The following is a 23,805-nucleotide window of genomic DNA, read 5'->3' as shown; positions in this document are numbered from 1 at the left end:
CCCTTATCAGATAACGGCTAGAAGTTTTAAACAATTCTAACATCTTCCCTTAAACTGAATACCACAGCTATTCAGTTTACTCCTGAAGCTTGCAAACACCCAGTAATCCCCGCAACTTCAGAAACAAGTCGACCTTCAACGGTTTCGTGAAAATATCTGCAACTTGTTCCAGAGAAGAGCAGTGCACCAGTTCTAAAACTCCATCCTTGACCAAATTTCGAAGAAAATGGAACCTTACATCAATATGTTTGCTTCAACCATGCAACACAGGATTTCTTGATAGTTTGATAGTCGAAATATTATCACAATACACCACGGTTGGACTACGTTGCTCATGGTTAAGACTCTTCACAATTCTTCTTAACCAGACCACCTGGCATGCACTTGATGTTGCTGCTATGAATTCTGCCTCAGTAGTGGATAAAGTAACAACTATCTGTTTTTTTTAGGACCAAGAGACTGCGCCCATATTCACCATAAATACGTAACCTGAGGTGCTCTTCCTATCAACTTGATCACCTGCGTAATCACTATCGGTGTACCCAATCAACTCCTCAGTTCCTCCCTTCTTGTAGAATATCCCCAAATCAGTAGTTCCTTTAACATATCTGAGAACTCTTTTTGCCGTCTGCATGTGAACTTCAGTTGGACGCTCCATGTATCGGCTAATCAAACTTACAACAAACATTAAGTCAGGGCGTGTAGCTGTTAGGTACATGAGACTTCCTACCATCTGTTTGTAAACATTGCCATCAACCTCTATTCCTCCTTCATCTTTTGTAAGTTTGTAACCAGGAACAATGGGATTTAGTACTGAGTTGCATTGATCCATGTTAAACCTTTCCAATATCTCTTGAGCATACTTTCTTTGACTAATAAAGATTCCTTCAAAACCTTGTATTACTTCAATACCAAGAAAGTATCTCATTTTCCCGAGATAGGTCATGTCGAACTCCACCATCATAGATTTCTTAAATTGTTCAAACATCATCTTATCATTTCCAGTAAAAATGAGATCATCGACGTAAAGACATACTATCAAGATCTTACCTTCTTCTGCAGTTTTGATGAACAATGTGTGCTCAAAAGGACATTTGTTGAAACCTTCCTTGCTGAAATACGACTGTACCAGGCTCGGGGAGCCTGCTTGAGTCCATATAGAGCCTTCTTCAGTCGATACACTTTCGTCTCTTGCCCCTTCTATTCATACCCCGGTGGTTGATCAACAAATACTTCTTCATCTAACTCCCCATGCAGAAATGCGGACTTGACATCAAGCTGATAAATGTCCTAGTTCTTTTGCGCAGCAAGCGAGATTACTATGCGAATGGTGTCTAGACGAGCAACTGGTGCGAAGACTTCTGCATAGTCGATCCCATATTGTTGGCAATAACCTTTAGCGACTAGTCGAGCTTTATGTTTATCTACTTCTCCATTCTCGTTAAGTTTCGTCTTGAATACCTATTTTACTCCGATAGTTTTCTCTCCAGGTGGTAGCTCGACTAATTCCCACGTACTGTTTTTCTCGATTGCCCGTATTTCTTGATCCATGGCCTATCTCCATATTTCGGACGTCACTGCTTCTTCAAAGGTTGTGGGATCTTGATCAGTAAATAGTGCCAATTGAGCCATACCCTCATTCTCCTCATCGGATAAGCCCTGACCTGTTTTGTAGTCCCTCATCCAAGTTGGTGGTCTTCGAGTTCGTCCTGTGAAAGGTGAGGCTTCATCAACTTGGCTGTCTTCTTCAACTATTGATCCACCATGATCAGATTCAGTTTCAATTTCTTCATTACTTTCAACCTCAAGATGACTTGTCATCTCAGTGCCATTTTCTTCATCAATATCTCATTCGAGATCTGTCATAATAACTTCGTTGTGATTTTCATCCCAAACCCACTGTTTGTCTTCTTCGAACACTACATCTCGGCTTATGATTATTTTCTGTGAGACAGGATCAAATAATCGATAAGCTTTAGACTCTTCACTCACCCCAAGCAATACGCATTTACAGCTCTTGGCATCGAGATTCACTCTTTTATTGTCAGGTATGTGAGCATGAGCAATGCAACCAAAGATTCTGAAGTGGTCCACGGATGGTTTGTGTCCATTCCATGCCTCCTCAGGTGTCTTGTTCTTCACGGCAAGAGTGGGGCATCGGTTCAACACATGCATTGCCCAGTTAACTCCTTCTGGCCAGAAAGTTTTTGGAACTTGCTTGGCTGACAACATACTTCGCACCATATTCATGATGGTGCGATTCTTTCGTTCCGCTACACCGTTCTGTTGGGGAGTATATGCTGCGGTTAATTGCCTGTGGACTCCATTCTCTTGGCAAAAATTTGTAAATTCGTGTGAAGTGAACTCCCCTCTTCGATCTGTTCTTAAGCTTTTTATTGATGTCCCAGTTTCCTTCTCTACCCTTGCTTTGTAGGATTTGAACATGCCAAATGCTTCGGACTTCTCTACCAAGAAATAAACCCATGTTTTTCTGCTGAAATCATCTATAAAAGTGATAAGATACCTCTTTTTGCTGTTTGATGTAGGATTAATTGGCCCGCATATGTCCGCATGCACTAGTTGTAGTACCTCGGAAGCTCTCCATGTGCTTTCTCTGGGAAAAGGATCTTTGTGTTGTCTCCCCACCAAACAGTTTTCACATACCCTTTGAGAGGCAGTGAACTGAGGCATTCCTTCCACCATATGCTTCTGTTGAAGTATTCTGAGCCCATTCCAGCTAAGATGCCCGTAGCGATAGTGCTAGAGTCGTGTTTGATCAGTGGTTTGAGACGAGAAACATCTTTGTTCCTTTGGTGGACCTCGAGCTGATATTGCAAACATTCGATTAGAACTCATCTTGGTCTCCATGATTAGACCTTTCTCCGAGTGAAAGATTTTGCACCTTCCATGTTGGATAAGTACTGAGAGTCATTTCTCTTGTAATTGTCTGATGCTTAACAAGTTGTTCTTCAAATCTGGCACATAGAACACACTGGTGATCATGTGTATTATACCATTTACCTCCATTCGAACGTTTCCCTTGCCTTGGACAGTCAAGCTGGAATTATTTCCAAGCTTCACTGATTCTTTGAAGCTACTATCAAACTCACTAAATAGGTCACTCTTGCCACACATGTGATTGCTGCATCCAGAATCAAGGAACCATGTGTGCTCCGCTGTTGCCTCATTGAACTTCACAAGTGCCATCAACAAAATCTCTTATTTTGTCTCCACATAGTTTGCCTTCTTCTCCTTAGGTTTCTTTGGACACTCCCACTGAAAATGCCCTAGTTCATGGCAGTGATAGCATTCCAGGGTTGACTTGTCTAGCCTTCCCCGTCCTCTTCCTCTTCCTCGATAGGTTCCTCGTCCTCGTCCTCCTTGCTGGATTCCATGAGTAGCCTGAAGAGCATGTTCATCCTCCTGATGTCGACTCATCCTTTGCTCATGCACCAAAAGACTGCTCTGGAGTTCGTCGATAAACATGACATCTAGGTCATTCAATTCTTCAATCGAACAGACAACATAGTCGAACGTCGTTGTCATGGATCTCAGAATTTTCTCAATGATCACCACGTCGTCCATCCTTTCTCCGTGAGTCCGCATCTTGTTAGCCATGGCAAGAGTTCTGCCAAAATAACCATTGACTGTTTCTCCATTCTTCATGTGCAGCACCTCGAACTCCTTGCGAAGGGCCTGCAGTTGTGCACGTTTTACACGTGCAGTTCCTTGATACTTTTGTTTCAAGGAATCCCATATATCCTTTGCTGTGTCTTTCTTCAGAATGGTCTCCAAAATGGACCGATCTATTGCTTGGAACAAATTGTTCTTGGCCTTCAAGTCTTTCAGCTTTAGTTCATCTAAGATCTTCTTCTGTGCTTCCCCAGTTTCCGATCCTCCTGCTGCTGCAGTGATCCCAATCTCCACCAAGTTCCAATATTCTTTGGAACGAAGGAAGTTCTCCATAAGCATACTCCAGTGGTCATAGTGTCCATCAAGCTTGGGAATAGCTGGTTGTACGAAACTATTCTTAGACGCCATGGTTGTATCTCTCCGCTTAGGTTGCAGGCTCTCGATTAGGCCCCAGAGTGAGGCTCTGATACCAGATGTTGGAACCAGAAACTTGCAAAGGACTGCTGTAATGCAAAGTTCGAGAGCATACAAAGCAACAAGGGATAATTCTTATTAAGCAAAGCAAACTTCATGGCTATTAAATAGCCTTACATTTGAACAAGAAAATGAAACAACTACTTCCCACGATCACCGGACCTACGATCGTGGTGGAGACTACGTCAAAACAGAAACATGCAGCATGTCCCTTAAGTATAGGGATTATTGTTTCCTAAGAGATAAATCAACCCTAAAAACTAGGAACCCTAGCTGTAAACCCTTATCAGATAACGGCTAGAAGTTTTAAACAATTCTAACACCAACAACCATCATCTCTGTCTTCGCGCCTCCTTCCACGGCTAAGCCCAGCAAACCGTAAACCCTAATTGTCTAACCTTCAAATTAAATGGTGCAAGAGACTCAGCAACGGTGGGGGGCACGGGATTGCTGCTGCATTTTGCTGGGCTTGAAGATTGTGCTGGGCTGTGGGAGCAGAGGAAGGTGGCAGAGGCGGTTTGGACTTCTATTATTCATCTTCGACTTGATTTCACCGGCCATGGCTACGGGTTTAGCAACTAGGTTTTTTGGGGTTTTGGGTGGGGTGTGGTAAGGGGGTTGCGGGTGAGGTAGGGGTGGGGTAGGGGTGAGGGGTGCAGGGGAGGTGGGGGTGGGGTGGGATGGGGGGTTTGGGTTGCGGGGAAGGGGAAGGGGTCGGGGAAGGAAGATGGGTTTTTTTTTTTTTTTTTTTTTTTTTTTTTTTTTTTTAATAGGGTAAATTATTATATTTTAAATGCATAAAAAATAAATTTTTTTTTTTTGCCGGCACAAATTTGGTAGCCATGTCAACACAAATGTGGATCTCATATTTGCCACGTTATCACTTAACGGATTTTCTAACGGATGTATGAAATTGAAATAAAATGATAAGTAAATGTATGAAATTGAAATGTTTTAAAAATATTGTAACAAATTGAAATTGACCCCAAATATAAAGCGGTAAAATGTAATTTACCCAATAAGCTATGTTGTACCTAAACAAATCTAGCACAGGAACCAATTAAAAAAAGAAGATGGGGATCAATCTCTTCCGGTCAACGAGAAATCTTTGATTGTGACGAGAACATAGGTAATACATCACGTATTTTTATGTAAGTAGTTAAAATTTTTACTTTTTAAGTTATTAATTTTTTAACACGTATATCCCATTGTTTGTATAATAATACATGATGTACTATCTTGTGTGCTGATCACATTGAAAAATCTCTCCCAGTCGATGGAGAATAGCGTGCTATCGTTTGCACCTTGCTGATTATGTCCAACATCGAATCCCTTTCACTCGGAAATCCTTTCTTCGTCTTAATTTTTCATTTTTTGCCTATTAAAAATAAGGTCCGACTGGGATTTTGAGTCGTTTTTGTCAGAAAAATTGAATTCTTGAATTGTTGAAGCAATTTCCAAAACCCAGAAATCCCTATTTTCAGATCGACCCAATCTCAATCTTGTGGAATTGGGATTATGCGGATTTGAAAATTGTTGAATTTGTGGAACTGGATTTTGAAAAAATAATTTGGATGGTGTTGGCCCTGTTGCGTTTGCAAAGTTACTAAGGTTTTTATGTTATTGGATTTGTTGGATTTTCTTTACTGTATTTCATTCACGTTGATTGTTGAGATACACGATTAGGATGGCTGGGTTTTGCAGATGGAGGGAATATGTGAAAACTTCTTCCCTCTTTTTATTTTTATTTTTTTATCAATTAATATTTTGTTTAGGTGTAACATGGAGTATTTAAGCTAATAAACCTAGCTACCGTTAATTTAATCTATTGATTCACATAAAAAGTTCCTCAAAATTAAGACCTTAGGTGAGCATCATTGAAGGGTGGTGCTATCCACACACCTCTTTTTACATTTCACATACATCTCTAAATTTTCAACCGTCGGATCAAATGAATTGAAGATAATCAAATGAAAGAAATTAATAAGAATGTATGGAAGGTAAAAAAGAATGTATAAATAGCACCACCCTAACCAAAACCATCCATCACCATCCACAAATTATACAAACAAATGAGGTCATTTGCTTTGCTTCTATAGCTTTATATACCTTTGCAGTTTTGCTTCTGTACCATATCACATTGATCGGTGACTTGGGATGCTTTGTGCATCACAAAATCCAAACTTTGCTGATGAGATCTATTTAGGATTATTAATAGCCACATGCAGACATAATATAAGTTATATTAGTGATCTGTGATCAGCTTATGATTGAGGGATGTGGAATTAATTTCTTCATTATCTGATGTTTAATTAAAGCTTAATTAGGGTCAATGATATAGTTGATGCATGATATGATGATACAACTTAGCTTCGCTTTACCAAATGTAGTAAAAAAATTCTAATTTGAATGCACACTAATTTATTGGTGTGTTGATTGGAATACTTTTGGAAGAGCCAAAATCGCCATATGATCATAAAAAATGTTAATGCAAATGTTTGAAAAAAAAACTTAAACCATTTATAAGCTATAAAAGCGTTTTCTAAAAGCATTTATTTAAATTTCAATAAAGGAATTGTTATTAGCACTCTAAAAAATTCATTTGACATTCTCAACTTTCTATAATTAAAAAGATAAATACACTCATGAAGAGTGTAGAATGAAATTTTTAGAATGTTAATAACAATTTTCTTTAATAAAAACGATTATAAAGCGTTTAGTTAATCAACAAATGGGTTGGCCCGGATGCCAGTGAACATAAAAAAATTTCTTTTCTTAATTAAAATTATTATCATATGACAGCTGCCATTATCATGTGTACTACAACATGGTGTTCTGTGGCATAAAATCTGCGACCCATCACACTTCATTAGTTCATATCGTGCAAAATTGTGTAAACATGCACATGAACATACTCGAAGGTCAGATAGTATCTAGAACATCGTGGCTTCAAGTTAAAACAATTTTTAATCATTTTTGGCCCGACTTCAAAGTTCGAATTGAAATTAAGGCTTAATGAATAATGTTTCTAGAAAGAAGTCTCAAATTCCAGTTTGTCTTTAGCAAGTCATTTTCACTCCACTAATTGTCCTCTAAATCAATCAGAAATGTTCATTCAACTTTGAATTTTATATCAAAGACGGAAAATGAATGAAGATGTTTTCAATGTTTAATCTCAACCTTGATATTAAATCTAATGATGGGTGACCAAAAATCTTTAGTGTTTAATCACTAGCTGACCAAGAGAACAAACTCTTAATCGATATATCGAATAGCCACCGTGACGCAATTATTTTATCTTTATATAAAAAGCCAGGAGACCCTTTTGGGGTCACTGCCTTCACCAAAAAATTTAGAAAAAAATACCCCCCAAACAAAAAAATTCAAAAGAAATCCAAAATAATACACCAAATAATACATGAATAATTAATAAATAATACATGAGTAATTTGAGGATGGGGGCCTAGTGCAATGGCATTAGAGCCAAGACGCCTAGTGCAGTGGCACTAGTGCGCGTAGTGCCAGTTATAAAAAAGGTCTTTCACAGTGCATAATAATGTGATTCAATTAGTTGTCAAATAATTTTTTTTTTTTAACAAACGATGTTATCTACACTAAGGGGTTTCTTCTAGCATGGTCTAATATTATACATTTAGTTCAAACATTTGACTTTCTTTTTGTCATTAAAAAAATTATAGAAGCAATTCATGCATATAAATACATTTAAAACTTGTAAATAGCGCGTAGCACGTTGTGATTAAAAAAATGTCTTAAGTACACGCGTAAGCACTTGCATGAAGGCTAGTTATTTTTTATGCATGGACTTGGCAGGCCTTACGTTGGACCGGGGTAGCTCAAAGTTGCAAAATATTAATGAGGGATTTCATCTATATAAAATGTCACATAACTTTCTAATTGTATTTGATGTTAATGGAGAAATTAAATGTAATGTTTATGCAACATCAGCTACTTCATGGTATTGTTAACAAAATTAACAGATAGAGTAAGCTGGGACACTAAATAAGAGTACAAGAAGAAATGTGAGACCTAATAAAGTGCAGTGATAAAGTGAGACTTGATAAAGTGTACAAAGGGTTATTGTTAAAATAAGCCTTTCATATGAATAGGAGAGATTGTACAATTTGTGCACATTTTCTAAGTGGTTCTATTATTTTTCCTTATGGGGTAATGTTTCTGGAAAGGGCAATGGAGAAATTCGTACAAGCAATCACATAACTTCTCATTCAATATACAAGTCAAACCATTCAATTCAATAGATGTTTATATATTTATTTTATAAATCTTTGGAGAAATTAATCCCCTGTGGTAGGACTAATTAAGTAATCAGGACATTCATCTTACCAGTTACAACCATGAAGAGCAACATTTGCAGTCAGCCTAGTTTGCATGTTCCTTGAAGCAAATGAGTGCTGCAACCAAATGACATTACGGTTTGCTGTTAGTGAGGACTAAGATATAGTTCATTTATTTTATGAGGTACTAGAAAGAGAATTTTTTTTAATGTGGCAGTCATACCACTCATATATCTCGGACTACAACAGACGTATGTGATGAGAGTCCAACTTTCCTCCATGTCATAGTCATAGGTGCTAATGAATAATGACCTGCCTCTATTCCACAACACTACCACCACTCTTTTCCTTATAATGGTCCTGCCCACACCTGCATCAAATTCAAAGTCAGCATATGCCTTGCAGCCCAAGCATGATTAGTCAGTAATCTAAAATTAATTGTAGAAGTTATGGAAAATGGCGGCATTTTACACTACAACATACTTCTAGGCCATCTTTAGATCGCAGTTTCCCTGCTTGAACTCCGACTGGATCCTGATTAACATCAATGACCTCTTTGTTTCTGAGAATCTGAAGAGTTTCTTTGCTTGCAGATCGGATGTCACATCCGACAAGTAAAGGGGCATGTTGCAATTATATTTTTGGGACCATCGATGTATATATGCGAGTCAAACCAATGAACTGAAATTTATCAGACAATGTGGAAAGTACAAACTTTCATAACAGCCCAAATGCTAAAACCGGTACTCCTCAAAACTCATCCCTCCATTTCCCACTTCCAACATGTCAGGATCTATTACGATTAATTAAACTTCAAATAATTAAACAGCATTTTTTTTTAAGAAAGATAAGACAACAGGGCAGTCAATGCAACAACATAAAATATTACCATTCCACTTCCCAGGTCCTGCATATCTCCCCCAAATGTTGTTTTGATCTGCATTCGACGTGATACTAAAATTGTAGTATACATTAGATTAATTCAAGCAACCGTCTTAATGTTTTCATAGTTAGAATTCTCTGGCATATCAGAATTCAGGTTGAGAACTTGAAAGAAGAAAGGAATTGTTTTCGATCGAACCATTCCCAGTTGTCCTTAATGTCTCCTGTAATTCTCTAAGCGTTGCCGTACCGACCAGCCCATTTTGCAGGATCCTCTTGTCCCCTTCAAGAACATATTTCTTTATCAAAGCTTTGTTTGACAAAACCAAAAAGATTCCAACTTTCTAGTGATGCAAACAAACACCTTGTAAACAAATTTAGAGTATATGTAGAACGATTTCATGAGGTCATTTGCATATGGAGTACAGAATCGGCCTTCCAGCCTTTCGTAATGCAGAACTCATTCTGGGATATCTAATTTTAGGTTTAGAACCATCATGGTAGCAGTTATCGTACTTCAAATAATCGACACCCTACAGCGAAGTGCCCCGATCAGCTCAAGTTCATTTTTTTGTGTTGATGTTTCATCAAAGGTAGAAAACAAGACAAACTATATATGTTAATGTAGAACAGTAGAATAGTAACGGACACAAACCCATTCAGCGAAGGTTCTTGCATCTTGCTCTTCATGCCCAAGTGAGCCTGGCATTGTCTTGCTGCAAGTATAATAACTAAAAATACAGAAAGATGAGAAGTAATGATGATATGCCGGGTGCTATTTCAGATAACAAAGAATTTGAACATGTATTTACCCAGCATAGAGTATACGCCAAGTTTTAAACCTCTTGCGTGAACATAATCAGCAAGGGCCTTGATTCCAGAAGGAAATTTTGATGATTTTGCTCTTAGATTACCCCTCTTGTCTCTGTTTCTTTCAGCCCAACAATCGTCTCTCTTTTTTGGTCCACAGAATAACAAGCAAAAAGCTCACTCAAAACCACACTAATAAAGGAACTGATGTGAGGATACTGACCTAGATTGACATATTTGTATCCAAGTGCTGCCAAGTCAGTCGAAACAAGAGCATCAGCTGATGTATAGTCCAAAATTCAAACGAAAATCACAATGATAATGCCGCAATATTCTTTATAAGAAAGCTTGGATTCACAATTTGGCAACTAGTAACTATTAGAAACAAAATTTCTAGTAAACTGTAGATCATGCATGTGCTTATATCAATGTAACACAACACAAAATGTTGCGTCATGAATTAGTAGGAAGCGTTGAAGGAAATATGGAAGTCTAGCATAAGCACTTAAAATTTTTTGAACCTCTTCAACTATTGTCAATTGGTTACGGGCTGGATGCTCGTGTTAAAACGAGCTTAATTACTGATAAAATATATATTACAAAAGCAAGTACTGCAACTGTACGATATTGTGATATTACAAAAGCAGAACAAAGAGTGAGCTCCTGCCTCACCGACCCATTGTGGCAGAAATTGAGAGTGTGATGAATATTTGTATGAGATCTGATCCAAGAGCTTTAAAGAGGCTAAGAAATTAGTGCGGGAACAGTAAGACTGAGGAAGGATTTTTGAACGTGGCAGAAGTTTAAATGTGAAAATGGGCAAATACAAACAGATGACGCCATATTTATACAGTTGCAGACGGGGGTGGATGTATCGACACAACCTACTTAGAGTCTTAGATTCTTTTAGTAAGAAATAACATTATATAATAAGGATGCTCCACAGATATTCTTTAGGTCACAAATATTTTTTTTTTAGGGTAAATTATATAAAACTACATTAATTATGAGTTGAACTACAATCTCATAACTCATTTTTTAAACATTACAATGCCATATCTCAACTTATGAATTTATTACAATGTCAAACTTCTGTTAAATTTTTTATCAATTTGTCAATTAAATAATAACGTGACACCAGCATAGCCCGCTCTTTTCCCAACTGAAATAAAAAATTAATATTAATATATTATTAATTTTAATTAAATAATTAAAAACTCTCTTCCTCACGTCCTCTCCCTGCTATCGCTTCTTCATCCGTCCCCATTCTTCCTCCCCTCACTCATTCCTCCATCCCCCTTCTCCCTTTCTCTCCTTAAACACAACCAAATTTCCTGCGTTGATCCCCAGTGACATTTCCCTGGACCTCAACGCTCTCTTCGCCGCCCACGGCCTCCCACTCCGGCCGCCTCGTCGAGTTCCTCCATACCGGCTGATACACCGTCGTTGATGGTGAGGAGTGAACCTCAGAAAACTCCAGTTGGTGTTGCGAGAAATGCCTCGAATCCGGTCCGGGTTGGGTCATTTGATGTGCCCTTGCAGCTCTGCATTGGAGACCCGCATAGACCCGGGTTTTGAGCGAAAGCGGTTATGGCGAAAATCGAAAAGGACTTGGGTATTTCGCCAGTCAAACGGTTCCCAGAAACCCCCCACCTCCATTGCCGCCTTGTGATTCCACGGGCTGGCACGCCATCTTTTCTCTCTTTTCCTCATTTATCAGTTTGTTAGAAATGGAGAGAGAGACGTGAGAGAAACGGATAAACAATGAAAATGAAAGATAAAAGGGAGAGAGGGAATCCTGAGAGAAAGGGAGGGATAGGTGGGTGGATGCTACTGGTATTAGGGAGGGGAGTCGGCAAGGGGGTGGAGAAGGGTAGTGGAGGCAACTTGAAGAAATTTTAATTAATTTAATTACTAAATAAAAATTAATAATTTATCTTAATTAATGTTTTTATTTTAATTGGGCAAATAGTGGGCCCCGTTCCTATCACGTTATCATTTAAACAGAAAATTGAATGAAAGTCTGACATTGCAACGAATCCATAAATTGAGATATGACATTGCAATGCTTAAAACATGAGGTATGAGATTGTGGTTCGACCCGTATTAAGGCAGTTTTGTATTTTTCTTAAGGAAACGTTGGCTTTATTTGAATAAAACTCAATTACACAGGAGAGTGTTGGATGATGACGTTGTGTATATAATATTGGGAGGATCCTCGAATCAAACTAGATCATTTACCTACTCATATAATTTTGTTTTGAGTTCACATTTGAGTAAGACTTGTTAATCAAGACAGTCTGCCAATCTCTTTAAATCGATATTGTATAATTTTTTTATAATTTAAAATACAAAATACATAATTACATGTGGGTAAATAAACTACAAAGCATAATGATATATAGACTACAAAGCATAATGATATATAAATTATAAAGTATTAGAACATAATGAAGACATGAGGAACAAACATATAATATGTGTTCATCTAAGTATTCAACAAATCTCTTACAATTTATTAAAAAAGTAAAATGCAAAACGAAAGTTATCTATTTTTTGTTTAAGCGAGAGTCACGACTTAGGCAGGTGCCTAAGCAAGTTTGGGCGGACACCTAAGTAAGTCTAGACGCCCTTTGTTAATTTTCAAATGCTTAAGAATTAATCGAAACGATGACCAATTGCATAACACCTATGCCGTCTAGACGGATCTAAGCGAGAATTATAGAACGGTGAGCATGACATGAGTGAGAAAAAGTGATAAAACTCAAGTGATCATAGCATCACACGCATCCTCGTCAATCCATATAGCGCGTGTAAAATAACTAGACACGTATTGAGGCTTTGAGCTACGCAAAGTAAGGCATGCAGTCAAACAAGCAAGAGTGATGAGAATCTATAAAGGCTTTAAGAAAATAGTGGCTTGAATAAAATACAAATTCAAAAATCAAATGGACGAAAAAGAATTTGGCTTCACATGAGGTAAGAGGATGTGCATAGCGGAGACTGAATCATGAAATTCTTTTAATTTTTCGATTACTTTGTTTCTTCCTTTAAATTGTTTGGAGTTGTTTTCACAAGTTTTTAGATAACACAACATCGGTTATAGAATGTCATTGTGCTTGGTTTTGCACCAAGTCTTTCACTAACTTCATGTTTTATGCATTTTTCTTAAAATCTCTTTCAAAGTATTCATAAGTTTCTTTCTCTACTCTTTTTACTTTGAACTTCTGTCTCATAATCGCATATTCAAAACATCTGTAGGTTACTAATTAGAATAGAATGTTATTGTTTGAACTCTATTTAAAAAAAAAAAATAATCAGGTATGGGATTAGTAAATTGAGCCCAACAATATTATTCAGTTCCTATAAAAAGCATAAATGTGAAAAGAGAGGAGATTCCTTGTGCAAACTTTTTTTCCTCATAGCAGCATACGTACTTTAGATATTAATTACTCTTACTTCAAAATAAAAAGAAATTTCCACTTAAATAGAATACTACATGTGCTTAAAAAATGAAATTCTAGATGTCCTAACGTTTAAAAATCATTATTTGGCCAGACAAAGAATTGTTGAGAAGCTTCTTTTGGTTGGAAATGGACGGTGACTGAATGGTGGTTAGAGTTGAAGAGGGTGAAATTCTCAGTGCTGTCCATTCAATTCAAGGTCAATTTTCCCACACAATTGTATATTTATAGTAATTTCTCTAGTAGTACTATCTATATAAACAGGTGGATGGCCGTATGGGGTTTCCTTTGCAGAGTATGATTATCTCTCCTCTTATTCTCATTTCATTCACTCCCCTCCTTTTACACATTATTTTTTGTCTTATTATTTTTATAAAAAAAATCAACATAAGATGTTGACGTGACTTAACCATGATCATTTAAATAGAAGGGGATGAAAGGGAAGAAAGATTAGGAGGGGAAAGAATCCTTCTCCTTTTGCATTGCTGGGTGTACTGCTTCGTTGGCCGATGATAGCTGCTTCTTGGTAATCACAATGGAAATTCTATTTGTATCTTAGTTTGGAGAGGTTTTTCAATGTGCTGTAAACATAGCCCGATATCAAACATCATAATACAAGTGGTTGGAGACTTGAAAAAAATAATATTCAATGACTTATATTATGATAGTCGATGTACCGGACCATATTTACAGCACTGAAAGATTTCTCCTTAATTTGGATGTCATTTCCGAGCTTTTGCCTTTGAATTGAATAATGCTACAATATTGTTGCTATACCACTAAAATATATACATTGTGACTTTGTACAATAAGTTTAACTTGGTGATGACTAAAAGCAATCCTAATATATACATATATGTATATAATTATTTGATCAGTGCCGCTTCTGTTAATAGTCTTTAACGTTAGTGAGAAACATTTTAACAAACGGCAATCCTTAATGTTAGTAGAAGCATTTTAATAATCAAACTGTACATAAAAATCAAAACTGGACTTGGAAATTTGAGTCATTTGACTTTCCTAGTGTTTTCTTGCCGTTTTCAGAGAATTTTCTTACTTTTTCGTTGGGTATTACTGAAATAAATTGTTATTGAAAAAGATTAAAGATGGAGAAGGTCGAATATTTATTCTATATGAAATTAAATGGGAGGCGCATGATGGCTAATTTTTAAATAACAGTCCCGTAACCAAGCTATCATGTAAAATAAGTCATTTTTACGAGAATGCATCTCATTCTCTGATGCACCACTTCTAACGTTTCAAGGTTTGCATTCATAACATGCAGTCTGATCTTGGTCCTTTTTATGTCAGCTCCCATCAAGATTTCTTCCGAATGAAGCCGTTTGCTATGCTGAACATAACCAATTTTACTATATATTTGAGACCAATTTGCTTGAGCACATTGTCTAGGAAACTCCCGTTTCTATTAATCGATTTACAACGTTACTAAATTTTGTTTATTTATCTTCTTTGGGTAATGCTCATCTTGGTCTCCCTTGCATTATTCATCTTATTTTTCTCTCTTAAACACACACAAAAGAGAGGATTGAACCATTATTCATCTTCTTTTCCTCTCTTAAACACACACAAAAGAGAGGATTGAATCAATGTAGCAAGAAAAAGAAATTAACAATGAGGAGAGAACTAACTCCTACTAGTATTATTGTTCTTTAGTACAGGATGAAGAAGAAACAAGATATAAGATACAATGAATTGAACTTCACATTATTTATTAAGGAAGCATGAATTTGTTACAATTACAATACATCTTTGATTACAATATTTGGAAAAAGAAGATGTTTACAATTTATTGTATCATAATCAAACGAAGGACAAATCTACAGTATTGGAAACTTAGAAGATATTCTTTATTAATTTATCTCCTAAACAAAAGAATCAATGAATTTGTAATTAAAAAAACAAATAAATAAATGTGTGTGTATTTTAGAAATTGTAAAGTAATTGTTTTTATTTTTCTTGTGAAATTGTGAAGCAATCAAGTGATTGTGTGAGTCATATTAACTTTGATCCTGCACATGGTATCTACGTTCAGTGTGCTCCTTCTTCTACCTCCACCAAGTTCTGCAGCACTGCATTAGAAGCCTCTCTTAGGAACTCCGACCAGTTCCTAAAACACCCAAAACATCACGAAATTAGCAAAAATCAATAGTAGTGTTCGATTGCATATTCCGATAACAATTATATGTGCGAATAGATTCTATTTTAGAGTAGGTCTTATGCCTCTTTTTTTTTATAATGTTTTTTTTGGGCTTCAAGAAGGCTTAGGTTTATGTCCTTCACTTCTTTTATATTTTTTTTTCTTGCATTTTGAGGGTGATATTGATGTTCCCTAACTAAGTGTAACTATTTTTCATATCAATATAACTTTCTCTACTTCCAAGTTTTCTTACAAGAGAAAAGGTATAGATCTATAGACAAAGAAAAACATATATGAAACCCATGCATTCACTTACTTAGGATTGATATATTTTACAACTTTATTATAAGAAATTAATAAAGAATGACAATCTAATAATTCCTTATGATATAACGATATACGTACCCTTTACAGGAGTCGAAAGGGAGTCCAACCGTGTACTTAGCTTCTTCAAGTGCCCAACTGAACCTTTTTAGCTCATTTGGGGAGCAAGTTCCATTGTCCCTGACCTTAAGTTGAGACGGCTTTACATTACAGAAAACCGGTATCACCCTCTTCTTAGACTCCATGAGCAGAGCCAACTCATGGAGGCAAAAGTAAGATTCGCAATAATGAGGCGAAAACACGGCAACCCCCACCTTACATTTGTGGATCGCCGCGTCAATTTTGTCGAACAACTTGTCCCCAGGTTTCATGTTCTTGCTGTCCAAGAAAGGATGCAAGTTGAGCCTTGAGAAATGGTAAAAGAGCAACCCGGCCACGGTTCTCTTGGTGTCGATCCCCCGGTGGTTAATGAACACGTCGCATGACGGGCGTGATTTAAAGGTTAGGATTTGGTTGCTTCCCTGGCTGAGGAAATTGCGAACCAAAGCTGGTGAACGCTGCATGGCTCCTTGAAGAAGCTAACAAAAAAATGATGAGATATGAGATATGGTTTTTATGTACTTTCCGTTTCGGTTAAGGGTTATGTTTTTCGTTTGGACTTTCCTAAGGGTTACGATTTTGGTTGTGGGTGAGAGAGCTATAAATAGGTTCGGAGAGGGTTTGATTTTGATTTTTGGGGTCCAGATTCAAGGCAAATATTCCAAGTTTAAGATTGGACTTGAGAAAATGCCTGGTAGTTATTTTGATAAGACACAGAAAATAGAAGTATAAGCACAAGCGCGAGCCTTGAAAATTCTGACTGTTTAGGCTTAATAGAACTTAGAACAGTATACACCTTCAAACACGTCATTAAATATTGTATTTACTGCTTACTTGGTCACTCCACGATATATTTGCATGGTTTCAAGGCTTGTAAAAAATTTAAAATTTACCAATACATATAAAACCGCATGGAAGATTTTTGTTTTTTGTTTTTAGGGTTAAAATTTTACCCAGCGTGTGTTTTATTTTTTGATTTTCTAAGATAATCTCTTCCGACTCTCACACACCGATCCCTTACAAACTTTTTTTTTGAAACTCTTAAGAATTTTGGAAACTCAATATTTAATGGAAATAATATTAGAGATAAATTAACAACACCTTGTTACCTATTCGTACATATTAGTTGAGAATATGAATCTCACGTTAAGGAAAAAATGGACACTATATGTGTTTACACATTAAGGATAAAATGGACACTACATGTGTTTATAAAATGTTGAACTACTCTTCATATATTATCAAATGATTTTATGGTGAAATTTCAACTATTTTCATAATAGAATTGTTAGAAGAGTGGTTAGAAGATTGAAATATGTTTGTAAAAAAAGTTAATTAAATATTATTAAATTTGATATGCAACATAATTAAATATAATATAACAAAGGGGATGGGAACGTGCTCTTTGACTTGGCTGTTTGAAATTCAAAGCATGTGGTGTGTGTCTTGTACTCGTTGTGAAAACAATAGGAACACAACGGTCTTAATTCATGCATAGCTAGCACCACATTACTGTTTCCGTTTGGACGACAAATTTGAGCTGAGCACTTCGTTCTTGTCAAGCAGCTTGTTGGCAGTTCATGAAAACTAAAAGTTTGTTCACAAATCGAACTTGCATACCCAGCCGCATCCAATGTGAATACATAACTTGCTCCTCCATTGCAACGAAATTTTGAGATGTTTATGTGTAATTAAAAGCAACTCTAATGGTTTGAGTTTCCACTCATGCAATAAAAACCACAAATTAAAATTAATTTGAAGCAAATGAAGCTCCACATAAATTGTTGTATCGGAAAATGAATACAAGTACGAAGAAAAATGTTTATGCATATGTCAGTTGGGATTAGATGAACATTTATTCGAGTGTATTTTTGTTCGCTACCCTTAAGTAGTGACAATGATGTCAACCACTCTATTTATCGAGAAAAACTTATGTGGGGCTAGGCTTACCACTAGACAATGATGAGTGGCACTACCATTTACTCAAAACATGCCTAGTAAGCATTATGTAAAATATGTTTAATAATTTATATTTAAAATTTTCATAATACGATTATCTACAAAATAATTACACCATTAAAATTATCTAATGTCCCATTTTTTTTTCCTCAGTTCCTCCTCTTCTTTTCCTTGTTAGATTTTCTTCCCAACCACATATTTTTTTCTCCTCCCCTTCCCTTGTTTTGTTGTTTTTCGTTGAAAATTATTAAAAAAAAAAACAAAACAAAACAAAACAAAAATTGAGACCCCACCTTCTCTAACTTTTCATATTCTAGAAACTAGAAAGTAACTGTATTTGTCCCTTTTATTTCAAGTCAGTAGCTGATTTCATCATATGAACTTGACTTGATTAACCTACGAATCTCTAATATCCAACAAAAATGATACAAATTGAATATACCATTTTCAAACGAAGATGTTCTCATAATTTATTGTACAGAAATTCAAACCCCATAAGAAGATAACAAAATGTACAAATAAAGATACTTCTATGATTCTATTGGCTCAACATGTATGTAGGCAAGCATGTTATAGGTACACGGTTGATTTTCAACAAGATTGATAGTTTCTTTGGTTCTGAAGTGAATTCTTTTTTTCTCTCTATTGCTGCATATATTTATGAAGAAATGCAAGAAAAGGAATGGGACAAGCTGAGAAGAAAAGGAGACAGAGAAAGAGAGGAAAATTATAAAATATAAGATGAATTAGAATATTAATTAGGAACAATATTTATTACAAACACCTTAACTATGAAATTATGGTAAAATTATATTCAAAGGTTGCCACATGACAAGTTTCGAGTGGATGCTAGTGCCACTCAACGTCGTTCAGTGGCAAGTTAAGCCCTACATAAGTTTTTCACCTATTTATCACCGTTGGATGAGTTTAAATTTTAAAATTTATGTCTATTCACTACGTACATTTTAAACTTATCTAACGGTGATAAATAAGGTGATGCTAAGAGACCCAATTTTGTAAGCCAAATGATGTGGATGTTGATGATTGGATTATTACTAAGTGTTGATTAACGTGCTTATTTTCTATTGGTGACACGTCATTTGTTTACAAATTCCATTTAAAGGTTTGGTTCTTTTTATTAAGGAGAATTCTATTGTAAAAGATAAAACTTAGTTCACATTATTTGTTTTTGTATTTTTCAGTTTGTTATTCGGTTTGATTTGGTAGTTATAGGACTGCAGGTTGTTAGGATAATTTGGCATTATCTTGTGTGTAAAGCCATTGTATAAATACCAGCTGTAATCTTATGATTGATCATCAATGAAAGTAAACCTTCCTATTACTTTTTATTGTCATTATTTTTCCAAACAGCTTAATCTGATCTTTGAATGTAGCACCAGCTTTGAGAAATCACATACTAAAAAAATATTAAGATTTTGGAGGATTTCAATACGTTGTGGATTTTGTGGAATTTAAGAGCAAGAAGTGTGTGTGTGTGTGTGTATACACGTAACATCCCACATCTTCTAGAGGAGTGGATCATGTGAGCTTTATATGTATATTCTCATCTCTACCTAGCACGAGACCCTTTGGAAGCTCGCTGGCTTCGAGTTCCATCGGAACACTGAAGTTAAGAGAGTTCGCGTGAGAGCAATCCCATGATGGGTGACCCACTGGGAAGTTCTCGTGTGAGTTCCCATAAACAAAACCGTGAGGACATGGTTAGGGCCCAAAGCGGACAATATCGTGCTACGGTAGAGTCGAGCCCGAATGTGGTGGGTGCCCGAGCCGGGATGTGACAATATATATATATATATATATATAACCAAGACTAAGTGTAGTCAAACTAAGATTTTAAAGGATTTTAAAAGTGATAGATTTTATAGGATTTAAGAGGATTAAAGACTCCTACAAAATTCATATGGATTGTGGTGGAAGGATTTGAAATCCTAAGGGATGAGGTTGGATTGTGGTGGAAGGATTTGAAATCCTAGGGGGTGAAGTTGGATTCTTTTTAGTCTTGGTTATATATACTTTTTGTTTTCAAATCCCACAAAATTTACAACTTATTGAAATCCTGCAAAATCTTAATTTTTTTAATACATTTAGATCTGGATGGATTCTAAAATCCTTTAAAATCTTTTAATTGACTACATTAAGATTTTAAAGTCTTTTAAAATCCTCTCAAATACAAATTTGACTACACCACCCCCTAGGATTTCAAATCATTTTCCATCTGGGCAGTCCTTAAATCTCTACCAACCCCCAGCCACACACAGGTAACCTCCATATACTTTGGTGGAATCTCTTATTATGACCCTTAAACCTTAATTAGGCATGTATGATCATCGAAGGACATGATCAATCTAGGATTTTGATTAATACTACTCTCTCGCCATTCTGATTTTTTTAATGTATGTGGTACTACAAGCACTACTGAAGTACCACAGCGTACGTCTGTGGCAAAATGGCAGTCGGTGGTGATCGTTGTTGGTGGTGTAGTGCTCAAAAGCTTACCAAAGTTATGTTGATCTATCAATTGAGAAAGAGATGGAGCCGTGGTTGTGTGAAAGATGACCCAAAAAGGGAGGGGATAAAGTGGCTATGGAGTACAGTAGGGTAAGGGGAAAGATTTTTCCTTCTTTTTTTTTCAATAAAAAAATTATGTGAAAATCTACTACAATCCACCAAAATCTACAAACTAAATCCATTCAAATTCTTTAAAATCCATATGAATTTTGTAGGAGTCTTAAATCCTCCTAAATCCTATTAAATCTATCACTTTTGAAATCCTTTAAAATCCTTTAAAATCTTAGTTTGACTTGGGTAGGGCTATCCTAGCAGGTAAATTCTAAATTTTACACAATTCATCCAACCAACTAGGATGAGAATTTGAACTTGAGTATAAACGGAGGAACGCACTGCTCTAGTCAATTTGGCTAAACACAAATATATATTATGCACATCCTAAATGCTTTACTTTCTGTTCTTTTATTTATTTTTTCATTCAAAGCCAGTTTAAGAGAGGCGGTAGAGTTGAGACCAAACTCAGAGCTTTTTGGTATTCTGTAATGTGCTTAAAAACTGCAAATACGGCAATTGGTTGAGTGGTCTAATTCCTTCATTATCGGTAACTTTCCTTCTTAAATAATATTCTGATTGAGTCATTAGTCTTGTTCAGTACCTATGGACGAAAAAGAATGGGGAAGGAAAATAAATACATTTCAAATTAAGTAATTTCTTAATTTCCTTTCACATATATATTAATTCTCATGAATCTCTTCCACTGTCTACGCGATCAATTCCTGGAAACCCAACAAAGACATTAACTTTAGCAATGCATGATGCCTGGCTTGTAGCATTTTCTTCAATAGTCACTGAAAAAATAGTGTGAAACCTCAAGAATGGTACGTGAGCCAATAATTCACGATTTTTAACCGGTTTTACTAAGTTCTATAAAACATTATAAAACTTGCTTAAGCTTCCAATAGGACATTTCGAAGATGTTATGACAAACATAGATAACTCCATTCTCACTACGTTGACGGTCATGTTAGTATTTTTATAGGTTCTTCATTGTTCAACTTAAATCATTTTCCTTAGTGGGAGGACCTCTTCCATATGGGTCCCGGAGTGATGGTTAGGCCAAGGCCAAGAGAACCCTTATGACTCATATCATTTTCCTTACTTTGGCACACAATAGAGATAGCGAAAGCTCAAAAATTGAACTTTTTACAAAAATTGTAAGTAACCCGTGTTCTTCTTCTCTGTCACGCCTTAATCCCGACGTACGTCCAGGATTGACACGTTATGTCACCAAGTACCTGTATATCTAACATACCTCGCCTCTAGGATATGGGCAAAGCCTGAAAAAATAGTGTGAAACCTCAAGAATGGTATGTGAGCCAATAATTCACGACTTTTAACCGATTTTACTAAGTTCTATAAAACATTATAAAACTTGCTTAAGCTTCCAATAAGACATTTCGAAAATGTTATGACAAACATAGATAACTCCATTCTGACTATGTTGACGGCCATGTTAGTATTTTTACAGGTTCTTCATTGTTCAACTTAAATCATTTTCCTTAGTGGGAGGACTTCTTCCATATGGGTCCCGAAGTGATGATTAGGCCAAGGCCAAGAGAACCCTTATGACTCATATCATTTTCCTTACTTTGGCACACAATAGAGATCGCGAAAACTCAAAAATTGAACTTTTTACAAAAATTGTAAGTAACCCGTGTTCTTCTTCCGTGTCACGCCTTAATCCCGACATACGTCCAGGATTGACACGTTATGTCACCAAGTACCCGTATATCTAACATACCCCGTCTCCAGGATATGGGCAAAGCACAACACAAGATTCAGATTGTGTAGTAATTTATCCTATACTTTATGATTGCATCTAACTTCTTTGTTAAACTGCCTACGTACCCTCCGACGGGATCAAGCCATTCGTAGTTCACCATTTGTTAAACTCTGAACTATTCGTAAAACACTTATTAGTAGACAACATAAAGTACCACACTACACATCAACCATAAGCCAAACAAGAGTACATACAATACACCAAAATATAGGGCTAGAATAACACAGTTCAGTTGAAGCCTACATCTCTAAAGCTTTCTCATTTTTTGTTTTATTATTTTTATAAAAAAAATCAATATAAGATGTTGACATGGTTTAACTACGATCATTTAAATAGGAAAGGATGGAAGAGAAGAGAGATTAGGAGGGGAGAGAATCCTTCTCCTTTTGCATTTCTGGGTGTACTGCTTCGTTGGCCGCTGATAGTTGCTTCTTGGTAATCACAATGTGGAAATTCTATTTGTATCTTAGTTTGGAGAGGTTTTTCAATGTGCTGTAAACATAGCCTGATATCAAATATCATAATACAAGCGGTTGGATACTTGAAGAAAATAATATTCAATGACTTATATTATGATAGTCGATGTACCGGACCATATTTACAGCACTGAAAGATTTCTCCTTAATTTGGATGTCATTTCCAAGCATTTGCCTTTGAATTGAATAATGCTACAATATTGTTGTTATACCACTAAAATGTATACATTGTGACTTTGTACAATAAGTTTAACTTGGTGATGACTAAAAGCAATCCTAATATATACATATATGTATATAATTATTTGATTAGTGCCGCTTCTGTTAATAGTCCTTAATGTTAGTGAGAAACATTTTAACAAACGGCAATCCTTAATGTTAGTAGAAGCATTTTAATAATCAAACTGTACATAAAAATTAAAACTGGACTTGGAAATTTGAGTCATTTGACTTTCCTAGTGTTTTCTTGACGTTTTCAGAGAATTTTCTGACTTTTTCGTTGGGTATTACTGAAATAAATTGTTATTGAAAAAGATTAAAGATGGAGAAGGTCGAATATTTATTATATATGAAATTAAATGGGAGGCGCATGATGGCTAATTTTTAAATAACAGTCCCATAACCAAGCTATCATGTAAAATAAGTCATTTTTACGAGAATGCATCTTATTCTCTGATGCAGCACTTCTAACGTTTCAAGGTTTGCATTCATAACATGCAGTCTGATCTTGGTCCTTTTTATGTCAGTTCCCATCAAGATTTCTTCCGAATTAAGCCGTTTGCTATGCTGAACATAACCAATTTTACTATATATTTGAGACCAATATGTTTGAGTACATTGT

The 23,805-nt window shown here is 36.0% G+C and overlaps 3 protein-coding genes across 3 annotated transcripts; all 3 read right to left on the bottom strand.

The window, feature by feature from the left end:
- Positions 1 to 445: 445 nt before the first annotated feature.
- Positions 446 to 1,821, bottom strand: LOC125480449 (uncharacterized mitochondrial protein AtMg00810-like). The gene is made up of 2 exons (XM_048591335.1): positions 1,635 to 1,821; positions 446 to 1,200 (listed from the first exon to the last, which is right to left on the bottom strand). The coding sequence occupies exons 1-2, from the start codon at positions 1,819 to 1,821 to the stop codon at positions 446 to 448; spliced, it is 942 nt and encodes a 313-aa protein (XP_048447292.1).
- A 6,644-nt stretch (positions 1,822 to 8,465) lies between these two features.
- Positions 8,466 to 11,637, bottom strand: LOC103926602 (alpha-galactosidase). Its single transcript, XM_048591334.1, is given in 14 exon segments — positions 8,466 to 8,537; positions 8,644 to 8,730; positions 8,732 to 8,772; positions 8,775 to 8,790; positions 8,904 to 9,044; positions 9,136 to 9,160; positions 9,162 to 9,213; positions 9,310 to 9,374; positions 9,502 to 9,586; positions 9,712 to 9,835; positions 9,958 to 10,033; positions 10,105 to 10,252; positions 10,336 to 10,410; positions 11,439 to 11,637. Coding segments are annotated over 14 exon segments (1,206 nt in total).
- Positions 11,638 to 15,625: 3,988 nt separating this feature from the next.
- On the bottom strand, positions 15,626 to 16,621 carry LOC125480447 (TIR-only protein-like). Its single transcript, XM_048591333.1, has 2 exons — positions 16,140 to 16,621; positions 15,626 to 15,704 (listed from the first exon to the last, which is right to left on the bottom strand). Exons 1-2 carry the CDS (start codon positions 16,619 to 16,621, stop codon positions 15,626 to 15,628), a joined length of 561 nt encoding a protein of 186 aa, XP_048447290.1.
- Between the last annotated feature and the right edge of the window lie 7,184 nt (positions 16,622 to 23,805).

This window comes from the organism of the source record quoted next, unplaced genomic scaffold (genome assembly GCF_019419815.1).
Source record: "Pyrus x bretschneideri cultivar Hongxiangsu unplaced genomic scaffold, Pyrus_bretschneideri_v1 Contig33, whole genome shotgun sequence".
Classification (NCBI taxonomy): Eukaryota; Viridiplantae; Streptophyta; class Magnoliopsida; order Rosales; family Rosaceae; genus Pyrus; species Pyrus x bretschneideri.
This window is presented reverse-complemented; position numbering and strand designations above follow the sequence as displayed.

Bases quoted from the DNA above. Each gene is read 5' to 3' on its own strand.
- LOC125480449 (XM_048591335.1), bottom strand. From the start codon at position 1,821: ATGACAAGTCATCTTGAGGTTGAAAGTAATGAAGAAATTGAAACTGAA. The intron at 1,201-1,634 runs GTATGGCTCAAT...GGGTATGAATAG, and splicing joins ATCCGATGAGGAGAATGAGG to AAGGGGCAAGAGACGAAAGT.
- LOC125480447 (XM_048591333.1), bottom strand. From the start codon at position 16,621: ATGCAGCGTTCACCAGCTTTGGTTCGCAATTTCCTCAGCCAGGGAAGC. The intron at 15,705-16,139 runs GTACGTATATCG...TGGGTGTTTTAG, and splicing joins CCTTTCGACTCCTGTAAAGG to GAACTGGTCGGAGTTCCTAA.